Genomic DNA, 15,385 nt, shown 5'->3' on the forward strand with positions numbered 1-15,385 from the left:
AAGCTCCATTTTACCAGCTGCAACACTAAAGTGATGTACACATTTATGCATCACTAATATAATCCAGTGATATATATGATTAATATATATGATGGGTCATTCTGCAAAATTAGTACTTTTACTTTATTTTTATGCTAATACTTTTGTACTTTTACTTAAGTAAGATTTTGAAAGCAGGACTTTTACTTGTAACAGAGTATTTTTACATTATAGTATTGCTACTTTTACTTAAGTAAAAGATCTGAATACTTCCTCCACCACTGCTCAGAATCAACAGCATACAATCTTGTAAAAGTAATATGTATTGAAGCGTCCTGGTGGCCCAGTGGTTAAGACGCATTTCAAATAACTGCAACGTCCCTAGTTTGATCCTGTCCAGGGACTTTTGTTGCATGTCGTACCCCTCTCCTACCCCCACGTTTGAAGGCCCCACCTCTACTGTAAAGTATCTAAAATACCCAAAAACCCTAATTTTTGACATCACCACAGGAACTGGGAGCCGAGAAAAAAAAAAACAGCCCACCTCCAAAATAGGATCGCTGATGTTTATTTTTGTCAGGAAACCATAATTGTGACTTACAATGTAACGCAGCATTAGTCTAAATTTGTCTGCCTAAGGACTTTTGAAATGCAATAGATTGTTCTAAATCAAGCTGTATGCCCACAACACATCCGTCCCAAAAGACACCCTTAGAAAAATCTATCTGAAACAAACTAATTAAAAGCAACAACTTCAGTAAACATAAATATAAAACAAATAAAGAAAAGGCTCAAAGGTGAACAGATAGAAAAGGACAAAAGAAAACAAAGAACTCAAGTACAGTCAGTGGAAAAAATGATGAGAACCCCACCTCCTGCTCAACTTGCAGCGCTGTTTCACAGGTCAAAGTTGAAAGGGAGTGAAAGAATTGAGATATATTTGCATCGCGTGGACAATGTATCGCTGCCCTTCTTCACTCGGCTTGTGGTGCTCAAAGCGCCAAAAAAATATATTTGAAAAACTCAACAGCAATGTCTCTTTCCAGAAATCATGACTCGGTTACTCAAGATAATCCACAGATTTGTTGTGAGCAGTTTCATGTAGGAACTATCGGTAGAAAGAAAATAGTTCCTACATGAAACTGCTCACAACAAATCTGTGGATTATCTTGAGTAACAAGTTTTCATGCAAAGGCATCTGAAATAATTTCTTTGACTATTCAAGAACCATAAAAGTGGTCTTTTAGCTTATCAACTTCAGCTTGTGTAAACTTCACATCACCGCTGACTGATTTTCCAAGAATCTACAAGTTCAAAATCAACTTGCAGAGACTTGAAAGTTGCTTGAGATTGCTCTGACTTCATGCAATTGCAAGCAGGAACAATTGTCAAACTCTCATGGTGCGTTGAAGTACGTTCAGACGTTCGAGAATTCAGTCTTCTGACAAAAAACTTTTTGTTTACAAGATGTCTGACAAGCTGTGTTGTCAGACAATAAAACCCACAAGAAAACAAGCAAACATGGACATCAGGGAGATGATCATATGAATTTATCGCATTTAATATAATGCAGAAAATTCCTAAATTCCCAGATAGTGAAGCATCCTTGAACACACCACATCAGAGAGTATCAAAACTGTATTGGCTTGTAATTGCATTTATACTCAACAACAATATAACGGAAATATAAAGGTTAATAATGTATAGATAAATACATGATTTCTAATTAATGGTTAAAAGACAATAAAGCGCCATTAAAACACGTTTTGAAGAGCCGTTTTGAGGTAACATTATCTTTGAACCAACAAGGACCATAATTTCATAATGTGAAAGATATAAAGCGGAAAAAGGCGGATCTATTGCAGTGTTTGTACACAGAAACTGATTTCCTAAACTACATGTAACTGTTTTATTTCCAACCCTAAAACAAATTACTCCCATATGTTCATAAAGGAAACGCTTCTCTCGTATCCTCAACATGAAAATAGACAAAATATTTCTGTTATTTCAACAGAAGTAATCAGAAATAACAAAACCTTAGACAGTGACTGCAGACGCGGACAGAGAGCTTAATAAATATGGACATTTGAAGGAGAATAAACATGGTAACAACTCAAACTCACAGTAGTAAAGCACTGGATCAACGTGTACAGTGTTTTCAGGCGATGTCCGTTCAACAGTGAGTTGTCGAGCTGGTACAGTAGGATTTACAGGATTTGGTCTGGACAAGGTCACCAGTTCACCCAGTGGAGGAATAAAGTTACCAGTACTCCAACATCAGGTCAGTGCGCGCGTGTGTGTGTGTGTGTGTGTGTGTGTGTGTGTGTGTGTGTGTGTGTGTGTGTGTGTGTGTGTGTGTGTGTGTGTGTAGGAAGGCAATCAGAGGAAAAGAAAACAGCTGCTTTATCTTTAAGTGGAGGGCAGTTCAGAGGGTGTGTGCGAAATAAAGGTTCTGATCAGTTAGTGGACTTTCCTTTTCCTCGAGCGGTATCGCCTCCTCCTCTGCTTGTACAGGTGTCGGAAATTGATGAAGAGTCCTGGGGAGGAGAGGGAACCTCTGTCAGTATTACGTTGATAGACCAGTTGTCATGTTTGTCTCAGCGGGTGGCTGCATAAACTCAGACTTTGTCAGACTAACAAACACATGAAAACCCCTGTTTGTACAGCATTACTCTAAGGATACCTCAAGTACTTCATTAATGCCTCCACACGCGCTGCATTTCCAGAGACGTGTTTGCACCGGATAATGAAAATCCAACAAAATCACAGATTTTACTATTTGTTAACTCTGTTAATCTGACAAACTAAAACCTAAGCAGCATATCCTTGTTATAGTGCATTTACTAAAAAACACATGTACTTTAGATAACTGCCCGTTTTGTAAAGCTTATCAGCATTTTAGATTTTCTGTATGTGATTTTCATTCCAGGCAGCCATTGCCTTCTATTCACTTCATTACACTATGAAAATCAATGTGCAAAGATGCTGAGCTTGCTTGGGTTTGGTAATCCATCACAGTGAACGTCATATCTCCTTTTATTTTTTAAGTGCGCACCTAAAACAAGATTACCAATGACAGTAACTAATACAAGAAAGCAGCAAAGGCAAGCAAACGTTTTCAGCCTCAGCAAGTTGAGTTTTATGGTGTAAAGAAATAAAGTATATGGAATTTGTAGTAAATAAGTCTTATTGGTCTTTAAGTGTGTGTGTCAAATATGTGGCCAAAAACTTCCTCAGTAGATTTCACTCAATAACAAAATGTTTTAGAACAAAGTGAGGATAGACGTCACACAAAAATGCATCAAGACGTCTAACAGAATTATTATTATTAATATTGAGGGACCTCTTGTTTTCACCAAAATATGTAAGATTATCTGCTGTGGAATTGTAACATACAACAGGCACGGCAGATTCCCATGGGCATAAAGTCCCAGTTAACCTTCACAATTAATCCGAATCAACGGACATCCTTAGGTAATGTTACTCTGGTGCAGTGTGAATTCAGACAATAAAAACAATGACAAAAATATTTGATAACTACCATGACAAAATTCTGAAATAAATACAAACCTGTGAAAACTAAAACTATGACAAAATGTATTTACTATTTTCATCAAGGAATGAAAAAAAATAATGTCAAAGACGACGAATTATTAATTTTTAAATCTTATTCTTTCATAAAACAACCTACACAACATTTATTAGGACAGATGAACAAATAACTATTTTTAATATAAAACATATCCTGTTGCACTAATAAGCAGCATCTTTCATTACTGTTATTTAGTAGCGTTGTGTCTCTGCCAGTAATGTTAACTAACCTTGTCGGTTTTTAGTAGACAGATTTATGAACTAAATTCATCCTCAATCCCACTGAAAGTTAGACAAGAGGAAAACAGGCCTGCCAGCAGCCTGAGGGTAACAAAAAATGACCAAGGCCTGTTGGTGTAATGTTAGTTTTAGTTGGCTTTTATTCCCCCAGAGACATACAGGGTGAGTCAGAGAGGACAGGAGTTTGTTAGTGGATGTCTCACCCAGGAACATGAGGACCAGGTAGAGCTGCAGAGTGTAGGAGAAGCTTAAAGAGTGTCCCAGCACCGCAGGGAGGGGGAAGCTGAACAGACGCGTCTCATCAAAGATCGGCAGGGACTGGATCACAGCCACCGCTGGAAACACAGAACGACACACTGTCAGCAGCAACTAGCAACATGTGTAACGCTTAAACTTGACATGACTGCCCCCCAACTTTTGTTTATGCCACCATTTTCTCAGTAAACATAAAAACTAGCCACTAAGGAGTCACTAACCTTCAGCCACAACCCCCAGCGGATACAGAGGGATCCAGAGGCTGTATCTCAGCCACGTTAGCAGCTTCCACTCTGTGCTGATGCAGGCCAGCATGTAGTAAGGGTACCTGATGTGGAGAAGGAAGAGCTGATGTTACAGCAGGCAACAACACATGTTCACCAGAAAGGGGAGGAAGGCGATCAGAGCTGACCTGAAGATCTCGATGGTGCTCCACAGGTAGAACACAAAGAAGACAACAGACTTGTTCTGCATCTCTTCCAGACAGCCGAAGATAACGAACAGAATGACGTTCCTGCCTGCCACCTGCAACATCACAGAGCAGAATATAAAGAGATCTCAGATTAACTACACTGTGAGGAATCGCACACAACTGCTCGATTTTGAAGTTCAGTTGAGAGATTGGTAGAGGAAGATTTTTTTTCTTCCATTTATTCTGATTTTACAGCACTTTTCAAAACTATTTCTATAATATACCACACTTGAGAGGCAACCTTTGGAAAAAAGATCTCCCCTTCCCCAGCTAGGGTACCTCCCCCCTGATGTTCCTACCTTTACTGTGGATCAAATATGGAGTCACCTACAATAAGCAACAGTAAAGCTGATTTATACTCCACTGATTTAGCATTGCACTCCTATAACATTGTCAGACTCAAAATCGATACAGCAGAACAAGAGATCTTCTTCTTCCTTGTCAAAACCGGTCTGCAATTTATCAGACTTCACACAGCTCCCTCTGGAGCCACAAAAGGCTTTATGCAACTTTTTTTCACACATGTATTAGAACTCCCCAAGACCTGTAAACAGACTTTGATGTGTAAAACTGGTGAAGAATTGGTCAGCTTGGGCTGCTTATGTTTTCTCAACCACATCCAACACCTTTGAGGCGTCAGTATACTCCATCAGAACTGCTTGTCGGATGGTCGAACAGCGAAGCAGCGTTTGAACTTCTCTCTAAAGGTCGCTTTTTTTCATTTGTCAGATAACTATTTCTGCCACTTGTCATGTTTATAACTGAGTGCAACAGTCTGAAAATGTGCACTGTTATCCAGTGGAGGCTGTTTTAACAACAGATTAACGCCCATCATTTTGGAATGAGATGTTTAACTATCACATACGGGTGTAATGTTTGAGTGTCCACATACTTTTGGCCATATAGTATATGTGTGAATACTCCATTGGCTGCTGTGTTAATTATACTGTATATATGATTATTTATTTCATACTTATAACTATTTACAATAAATGTACTACGTTTTGATGACCTCAATGTTTAGGTGTTGCTGGAGTTTTCGTCTTCAGGGTTGAAATCACAATAAAATTAGAAGTGAAGTGAAGTGAAGTGAAGTCTCCCCTGTATTACCTGTATCATAGCAGGAAAAAATCCAGTCTTAACCAGACCCAACAAGGGATTAATGACCTCGAGCACGGCCATCATCTGACAGAAATACATCATGTCAGCCGTGGTGTGGAAGGTATCATAGAACGAATCTGTGGAGGACGAGAGAAACAAACAGACATAATTAAACAGCACATTGCATGAGCCACTATCCATAATCCTCATCATTTGCAAAACAAATCCCTGCTGTGTAGTTGTGTTCCTGTTTCTATTCAAATGAGCTCATCTGTGAATAGCTCCTCACAAACAAAAACATAGGCCTCTCTCTCAGTGTTTTCTGGACCTCCTGTTTTATTTTACTGCTCAGTGGTGCTAATCGTGTCTCTTTTCTGTTTTTGTGTTCCATAAACACTCGCCCAAAACTGTCGTCTAGTAATTAATTATTTAGTCCATAAAATTCAAAAGCTATTGAGAAGGACAAATGTTTTATTCCTGTTTTTATCTTTATTTAGTCCATCCCTCTGCAGTCTGCCAATTCTGCTTTTACTCGTTGAGTGTCTTTGTTTTCACTTTTAGCTAGATTTGTGTGATGTACTGAACAAAGCACAAGAACAATGTAACTGACAATAAAGTGACTAAATATAAACTGTGATGGATTACCATCATATCTCAAGAAGGTTTCTGTCTCTGCAAGCAGATTTTTATGGCATACTAAAATGAAATGAAAATAGTAGCTGCCTGGAAGGTAGGAAATTAGTCCTAAAACGTTCGGTATGTTTTTGAAAATGGTTGGCAGTAATGTTAAGTATACACAATTTGTCTGCAAGACTAAAACACTCAAAACCACACTGATCGTCCTTTGAAGAAATAGTTCAAAATGAGAACGTATTGTGGATCTCATCTTTATAGTTTTGGCCATCTGTTCTCTCAATTATGATCAGACATGTCATAGCAGTCAGACAGGTTGTAAACAAACCCGCAGGTTAGCCAAACGTATATGGAAGAGCGAACAAATGTGATCAGTAAAATTATTACCCAAACTGTCCGTTGTAAACATCAGTAAACATCACAGTTTACAGACCTCTGCTTCAACTTTGACCTACCATACGTACTGTAGTTTTCCTGTGCAATCAGGGATTATTACTGGCATTTCAGGTGAGCTCACTTTACTTTTACCTCATACTAAAGTGGTTTGGATAATCCGTCTAAACTGGTGGTTTGTTTAAAACCTGTTTGACTGTCATGTTTCTTGCCTCTTCGGACTTAGCTGTGGGCATGTTGATGTGTTCCCAGATCTCAGCAATTAACTTGGTGAGTACAATGCTAGCATGGCTGGCCAGAACTACGAAAGTAAGACTGAAGCTGTAATAAACTGGATTTATCATTTAAATGTTTATCTTTAAATTTATCTCTTTGAATGTTATGCAAACACATTTTTTTTCCTTTTTACAGCTCCAGCACACACAAAAATGTGGTGCAGAATCTAATAATTTACATGTAAACAATCGACTGCACTGTGAGTCCAAAGGTCCAGTTCTTTACCTCACAGGTTTACCTCACTGCTGACACTTTGGTTTTGGCAGAAGAATCTGTTGGAGTTGTTGGCATGTTCAAGACCAAACCACTGTCAGTAGGAAACTGCAGAAGCTAAATAATGCAGATACTGTGTATTTAGAGGAACACTTGGAGAGGCAGGGGGGACTAACTTGTCGTACAAACCTTGACCAAGAATGAAGAGTCGAACGGTCATGTTGACAAAGATCCAGGAGAATCCCAGGAACTGCACCAGGTTGTACATAAACAAGTAGCCTTTCTTCAGCCCGAGGTAGGCTGAGGAAACAGAAGAAAATAACTAAAATGAACTGATGCTAATGTTGCTAAAGCTCCTCCTATAGGATAGTAAATGTCTGTGACAGCATTAGCTCCAGTTAGAAACATTTCTGTGAGTTTTTATGTTTGCGGGTAAAGAGATCAGTCTGACTTACGGTCTTTACGAACTCTTGACTCCACACTTATCCTGTTTATCTTCTCCTCCTCCTGAAAGAAATCACACCATCAGCATCTCACTTTGCAATGACTAAACATGTTCTACATAGTTTTTTATATTTACTGCTGTCTTCACTGCTGTTTTAATATGGTGAATATGAACTATGAGATAAGTTGACTGACTAATCTGATAAGTCAGAATAAGTTTTACTGATATTTATAGTGTATGAATGACTGCTAACTTGAAATAGAAAAGCACAATAAGATACTTTATTGATCCCATGCAGGGAAATTTAAGAATATGAAAGCATCTACAGTGAAGCAAAATAATCAAAACAATAGGTTTGTAGTTTCTGAAAAGACTGGGAATATTTTGGTCTTTAATCAAGAAGCAAGAATTAAAAATTAAAAACAATTAAGAACCAAAAACAGAGAAAAGATTGGCTGAAGTAATCAAAGCAAGCAGCAGCCTTGGTAAATGCTGTAAGCTCAGTTGTTGCTAGAAAAACACCCACTGAGAACCAGCTGAGTCCACCAGCTACAGGCCGAACCAATCAGAGAAATACGAGGAGTGGATCAGATGATGACGCGACTCCTTGACTCTGAAACACATAAATGTTGCTCTTCTCACCTGTGTTTGATCCAAAACAGATTTTATTGGATCATTTAGGCCAAAACTAATAGAAGAGATTTATCAGTTTTGGACTCATTGATGCTTCCAGCACCTTAGCAAAGATTTAGGCGGTGGTCATCCTGCATTATTGGATCATTTAGGAAAACTTGCGTAGCATTCTCGTAATTGTTGCTATGTTTTTTCCAGTTTTAAAACTGTGACAGCCCAGTGGGAGGTGGCTTTGTCGAGTCATGTTTAGCATTAACATCCCTGTGAAGAAGAGATCTGTCTTGCACTGAGCTTGGCCAGACCACAAAGAGTGATGCAAAGTTTTGTGGGCTGGCTTTGCAAGGCTAAGCATGAGGAGAAGCTGAGGCTAAAAAAAGCTTCAACCAGGCCTTTGTTTTTTTCTATCCAAACTGAGAATATAATAATCCCATAAAACCTGTTTGCACTTACAAAGACTACATTCTGTACTAATTTGCCTTCACAACAGACTCATGCCAGGTTTGCGTTAGCAGTCAAAAGGCTTTTCCATGGTAGACAACATTTTACTCTCTTTTTATGTTTGTTTTTCAAGTTCCTACCTTTGCCTGAAGCTCCATCTCGGCGTCGGACTCGTCCAGCCAGCGGTCGAAGTCGGGAGCCAAAAACAGAGGCTTCTTTTCCTGCAGGGTCAGCCGGTCCCACCAGCGCTCCTCCTGCTTCTTGATCTTGATGTCCACCTGACGCTGGGTGGACTTATGGTTGATCTGAATACACAATATTAAAAAATTATAAAAGGTTTCTTAAAGCTAGGGTAGGTAACGTTGGAGACACTAGCAAGAGAGATTAGATTTTGAAAGTATCTAATCGAAGAAATCCCAACCCCTCCCTTCAGGCCTCCCTCCAAATCAACTCCCCCAAAACACATTTTCATGCGCAATGAGTGCACAGGCAGACTGCACGCAGGTAGGCAGGCAGGTAGGCCAGCCAATCATTTCATTCTGGCCCCAATGGAAAGACTGGCTGGGCTTATTACAGGCCTGTGACAGCCACAGATAGCAGATTTTTTTCACTTTTTCCCCAGAGCATTTGATTTATTGATTGCTGTCGGGATGTAAAGAGAATTTCAACAAATATAACTAACAATGCTTCTGAAATACATCACCTACCCTAGCTTTAACTGAAAACCAAATAACGCAATTAAATAATGTGAGAAGCTCTTGTTTGAACACATTTTATCCGCTACAGATGGTCAATAACCTTGGATGGTTAAAGGACACGTGTGACATGTATAACTAATGCACATCACCAGACATCACAGGGCTTATCTTAAGTCACTCTGCCAATCCCCAAAATAAGACAAACAGCATCTAAATGCATTTTAGTTGAGGTATGGAATAAAAAGCTGCAGCTCTTTGTCTCAGAAATAAATTCACTGATAATAATGTGACTGAATATCCCGGACGTGGTGTATTTTAATCAGCGTTCACTTTGACTTGACGACAGTGATTTCTAGCTGGTACACTCGTTCAATCAGTGCCATGATGCATTATCATGCACTCATTCATGTATTCCAGTTGCGATAAAACTGTGGATTCTTCATCTGAACAGCAAGAGAAAATTGTATTTTTTGTATTTTATATTTTGTATTGGCAGAATATGTTAGAAACTAGTCTAGAATCTGGTAGGTCTTCATTGCATTTTTAGTTAAATGCCATTATTTTGTTTTAAATATTTATTTCCAGTTATCCTTAAGTAATGCTGGAAGGTGTGGGCTGAGCAGGGTCTGACATTTACACCCATCATACCAAGTGACACCACTGAAATTTGTCTCTGAAAGAAAACGCAATAAGAGATAATAGAAAGTACAACTACAAGTGCACCAAATAGTTAATACCAGACACTGTATGAAAATAAATACAATCAATAAATGCCCTTCTCCGCTCTGGCTTTTAATATCAATTTTTTTTTCTCAAATGTATATCGTATTACAATGCCGCAAAAACAATACATTTCAATATAACAATTGATTCATAAAAGATCAATACCTCAGGTCTAACGGGTTCCAGGAACTCCAAACTGAACTCGTATTCATTATCTCCTTTAGCTCCATGGCCCTGTGCTGTGGAGCAATATTAAGATTATATTTTTATATCATAACAATATCAGGCTTTACATTGTGTTTCATACAGATATTGCCATCACAACAGACCTCATAAATAATGTGAAAGTTTGTGGAATATTTTATAATGTTTCATTTCAAAATTGTCATTATGCAACCGAGCAACTTCTCTTGAATGGTTCTTATCCACATTGTTTTGCTCTTACATGCACCAATGTAAATACCAACCTCTGAACTGAAGTGTGTTGTTTTCTTGCAGGCTGATGTCGAGATTCTGAAAAACATAAAGGCAGCCATCAAGACCAACCCGACACTGACGCACACAATAGACAAAATTATGAGATGGAAATTAAAGGACAAGTCTCGTGAAATTCCATATTTTTCTCATTGTCAACAAATCCCATGACAATCCTACAACCAAGTATGTGTTAGTCTCTCAATTGTTGTATACTTTCCTACCCTGTCTGTTTCACTCAACACCAAGCCCATTGGTTCCTACTGAAGGCGTAAAGCTTTAAAAAAAAAAAAAATAGTTTCTTCTTCTTTTCCTTTCGGCTGTTCCCTTTCAGGGGTCGCCACAGCGAATCATGTGCCTCCATCTAACCCTGTCCTCTGCATCCTCTTCACTCACACCAATTAACTTCATGTCCTCTCTCACTACATCCATAAATCTCCTCTTGGGTCTTCCTCTAGACCTCCTGCCTGGCAGCTCCAACCTCAGCATCCTTCTACCAACACAGTCTCTCCTTTGAACATGTCCAAACCACCTCAATCTGGCCTCTCTGACTTCATCTCCGAAACATCTAACATGAGCTGTCCCTCTGATGTACTCATTCCTGATCCTGTCCGTCCTCGTCACTCCCAAAGAGAACCTCAGCATCTTAAGCTCTGCTACCTCCAGCTCTGCCTCTTGTCTTTTCTTCAGTGCCACTGTCTCTAGTTATTCTTAAAAAGTCTTAATAATTTCCTGAAACAGCTGGGCACTGTAGTTTTTAGTCTTTGCTCAAATAGGAATAAATAGTGCATTTGTTGGGGACTATTTTCAGCGGCGGATAAAGACACATTTGGTGCTCTAGTGAGTATTTACAGCAGCAGGAAGGTGTACGGGTTTTTGGACAACAATACTCTATGGCACAGAAGAGTAAGATTATATATACAGACAATACTTGTTAGTAGGATACATTGATTGTTGGTTCTGGTCTGGAAAAATATAGAATATCACCAGACTTATCCTTTAAAATCAGTATCCTGTTTATTACTGTAGGTGCACCTAGCTAAAAGTAATGCAGTCTAGTACAAGAGCCCTGCAATAAATCCTCCCCTCCTGAAGGTTATAATGCTCAGCTTTTGTTGAAACTGTTTTACAGATGTGTTGATTCCGCTTTATGGGCATTTTAGAGGCTGTAATGTGGTGCTTATGAATTGTATTGCATTATACTGAGAGGACTTTCTTATATTTTATATATTTAATCAATCCTCATTGATATAAATGGGCCTAACATGTGTAGCATGACAGGTGTTCTTCTGTCATGCCTGTTTCAGTTATCCTAAAGCCGTTCTCCTTAGAGGCTAAACAAGATCTAGACCGACCATTAAAAGCCATGCATCTTTTATAAGACATTTGTCTAACAGACGCAGGACAGAGGGATGGAGGAGGTGAAGACACTGTATTTCATGTTACTAATGCAAACACACAGCCAGCAGAATTAAATTAAAGTAGTCAGTGATGACGTGAAGACAAAACCCACCCCCCCAAAACTCAAATAATTATTGATACAGGTTTTGATTGGCACCTTAACACCTTAATGTGGTTGTGTATAGAGCTGGGCTTGGTAGCTTGAATGCTTTCTTCTGATAACGATATCAGTAACGTTATTTGTGTAAGTGTTGAAAGTCAAGTTGTCGAGTTGATAACTGTGAAGTGCTGCTAAGGGTGTCAAACTAGAGCTGTCACTTTCAGCTGTCACCCTCCACTAATTCAGACATCATCAGTATTGTTTTGAAGTGTTAATTTAGACGGCAAACTTGTTAAGGACATTTAAAATAAACGTTATATATGACGACGACGACAGACAAAGAAAAAAAGGTTATCAATGCCCTTTAAATAGTGTTATTTGTGCAGCAAATAACATAAACATATATTTTTCTGAATACGGGACAACTATGAATTAATTTCACAAATCACAAATAAACGTTAGAGGTCAATTTAGCCATCTTATAACTGTACACCATCACTTATTTGCTATGTGCTATATGCTAGCTAACAGTTAGGCTAACTGTTAGCCGCTGTAGCTTAAATCCCGCTATCGCTACAACGGGGGGGAAAAACATTAGCTAGCTAACGTTACAGCAAGAGCATTAAGAAAATAAAGTTTAGAGGTATTTGAAGACATTACGTGAGCAGTAAAGGACAAGTTAATGGATGTTGTGGACTGTCCTACCTTGGCGTCGCTCAGCTCCACCCGGAGATAAATCTCTCCGTGACGCTGAGCCCAGTAAACGTGAGGAGTGAGGGTCTGCATTGTCACTGTGTTTTTTTGATATCTACATGCCATAAAAATGGGGGAATTTACTCAAATTAATGAACCGAAGTCCTCATCTGCAACTCTGCCAACCCCCCACCAACACACATATACACACACACAACAGACTGGACATCAGACCAGATGATGGGCGCATACTTCCGGGAAGAGGAGGTCCCTCACGGATTTCAAAATAAGAATCCTGAAGAGCTGTTAGGCCGCTTCAAAATAAAAGTCCTCAAAATATATATATATATTTTTTATTTAAACATCCCCTCCAGACATGTTTTAAGACATATAAAATATTCCCCTTGGAATAATAATTTGTTCCGGATTTGTGTTTTCCCCCACTAAAAAGCCAAACTCTTAAAATTACACGCACTCCTTCTCCTTCATTAAAAAAAAGAAGTAGAATCTATGAAAGTTTAACACAAAATATCTCCTCCTTCACTGAAAAGTCCATTCTCAGTGTATGTCAGTGGTGGAGGAAGTATTCAGAGCCTTTACTTAAATAAAAGTAGTAATGCCACATCACAATACTCTGTTACAAGTAAAAGTCCTGCATTGAAAATGTTACTGAAGTAAAAGTATGAAAGTATGATCAGGAAAATGTACTGCTAAACAATCTGCTGATTATTTTCTCCATTAATCGATTGATTGTTTGATTTGTAAAAAGTCTGAAAATACTGAGAAATGCCATCACTATTACCCAGAGCCCAAAGTGACACCTTCACAATGCTTGTTTTGTCCAACCAATAGTGCAAACCTCAAAATTATTAAAAATACATTCAAATAATTAAAAGTATTAAACGAAAAGCAGCACATCTTCACATTTCTGAAGCTGGAACCATGATATGTTTTTGCATGAAAAATGGCTACCAAATAACTGTAGTGAAGTAAGAATCACAATATTTCAATCTGAAATATAGTGGAGTAGAAGTAGAAAGTGGAATGAGAAGAAAATACCCCAAATTTGTACTTAAGTACTTGAGTACATGTACTTACACTCAACCACTGCATATAAAAATATTCTGCTTGGGATAATAATTTGTGTCTAATATGTTTTTATCCACAAAAAAGCAAAATGACCTTAAAACCCTTACATTACATGTACTCCTCCCTCATGGAAGAAATCCAGAATCTATGAAAGAAAGAAAACACAAGATTAATTTCACTGAAAAGTACATTATCAGTGTATGTGCACTAGAGGCTTCAAGTTTCCACATCACTAGTATAAGATGTATATTGGACCATGGTTGGCTTCCAAACTAGCTGTAATGTCACAAAACCAGAGAAACTTTCTCCTTTCCGCAGAGGGATTTTGTGAAAATTAAGTAACAATAAGCAAAACACATGTTTTAGTGGAGGGGGACTAAAAACTCCAAATGACAAATATTTGTCATTTTAATTATGTTTATTTACTTTGTGTACTTTTTTGTGATCTTTTGTTTTTTATATTATATTTCAAACGTTTTTGGGGGGTATATCAAATATCAATTTAACATTATATCAGCCTAACCTAACTCCAATCAGCAAAGCAAACAACCCCACATCTAATGTTCTCAATTGTTTTTTTAATGCTTGTAGAGGTAAAGCTGTCATGTAATTATCAAGTTAAAAATAAAAATCATAAATATCATTTGTGTAGCACTTTTTTTTCTTCTTATTTCCTATATTGGTATTCATCTCACTCAAGATTGATCATGCAAACCTTGGTTACGTCAGCTGTGCTCATTAAGGGCGGATGGCTGCATTTGCAGCAAAGTAATTATTTTATTCTCTGGTTTCACCTTACCTCTCTTTATCCTAATCCTCAACTCATCTCCTCTACGTTCCCAAAGCAAATCCAAGCCTTTGTTAATGAGGTGCAGTTCTCCAGAGCCCAATCTGTTCTTCAAAAATGGACTCTTCCAGCAGGAACAAGCATTTAGTGAACAGAAATGAGACCGCATTTAATAACAACAGTATAGATCATTATTTCTGTTCATAGATTTCACTGATGATGATATAGTGACTTTACTGTAGTCAAAGGTGTAACCATTCTAAGCGCATACTTTATAAAAGTATAAAATTACTCCAAACACCCCTTGGGTGCAATTCCAAGTCTTTGGGTCCAGATGTTATTCATAAATGTTGGAACAAACTGTCATCTGACCTCAGGACCAGCAGGATATTTGCGTTATCTCCTAGATTCTGCCACAAGAGGGCGTTGAGAGACTGCCTTGTGATATCTGACCTGCCTTTTAGCAGATATACCCTGTGGTCATTTTCTTTGCGATACTTTAACTGCACACAGTGTCACTGTTTCATTAAAAGGAAGCCACTTCACTCATCCCATAACTCGCAGTAACATCCAGGTTAATGCAGAATCACACGTAACACTGCTCAAATGCCCTTTGTAACTTACTCTATGTTGGCAAAACAAAACGAGAACTGAAAAGCAGAATATGGGAACAGAAATCACTTGTTGTTCATCATGATGAGAAAGAAATGATATTAAGACATTTCACTGCTTGTAATCACATACTTATAAA

The 15,385-nt window shown here is 38.3% G+C and overlaps 1 protein-coding gene and 1 long non-coding RNA gene across 4 annotated transcripts; one reads left to right on the forward strand and one right to left on the reverse strand.

The window, feature by feature from the left end:
- Window positions 1-531: 531 nt before the first annotated feature.
- Window positions 532-13,021, reverse strand: LOC122887154 (very-long-chain (3R)-3-hydroxyacyl-CoA dehydratase-like). Its single transcript, XM_044220143.1, has 11 exons — window positions 12,771-13,021; window positions 10,558-10,603; window positions 10,256-10,329; window positions 8,810-8,974; window positions 7,609-7,660; window positions 7,343-7,453; window positions 5,648-5,775; window positions 4,478-4,590; window positions 4,287-4,393; window positions 4,014-4,145; window positions 532-2,516 (listed from the first exon to the last, which is right to left on the reverse strand). Exons 1-11 carry the CDS (start codon window positions 12,882-12,884, stop codon window positions 2,440-2,442), a joined length of 1,119 nt encoding a protein of 372 aa, XP_044076078.1. The 5' UTR covers window positions 12,885-13,021; the 3' UTR covers window positions 532-2,439.
- Window positions 7,310-11,081, forward strand: LOC122887225. Of its 3 annotated transcripts, XR_006380508.1 has the most exons (4): window positions 7,310-7,448; window positions 8,803-8,897; window positions 10,589-10,750; window positions 11,023-11,081. It is a non-coding gene; the product is annotated as an uncharacterized LOC122887225 (long non-coding RNA). The 3 variants fall into 3 exon arrangements; XR_006380506.1 differs by lacking the exon at window positions 11,023-11,081 and having other exon boundaries at window positions 8,803-9,021; window positions 10,589-10,932; XR_006380499.1 differs by lacking the exon at window positions 11,023-11,081 and having other exon boundaries at window positions 10,589-10,932.
- Window positions 13,022-15,385: the final 2,364 nt, after the last annotated feature.

This window comes from Siniperca chuatsi, linkage group LG1, assembly GCF_020085105.1.
Source record: "Siniperca chuatsi isolate FFG_IHB_CAS linkage group LG1, ASM2008510v1, whole genome shotgun sequence".
Taxonomy (NCBI): Eukaryota; Metazoa; Chordata; class Actinopteri; order Centrarchiformes; family Sinipercidae; genus Siniperca; species Siniperca chuatsi.

Excerpts from the sequence above, each read along its gene's own strand:
- LOC122887154 (XM_044220143.1), bottom strand. The coding sequence starts at position 12,884 with ATGGCATGTAGATATCAAAAAAACACAGTGACAATGCAGACCCTCACT. Across the intron at positions 4,591-5,647 it reads TTTTTCCTGCTATGATACAG|GTGGCAGGCAGGAACGTCAT; the intron begins GTAATACAGGGG and ends GTGATGTTGCAG. Across the intron at positions 4,146-4,286 it reads GCTGGGGGTTGTGGCTGAAG|CGGTGGCTGTGATCCAGTCC; the intron begins GTTAGTGACTCC and ends CTGTGTTTCCAG.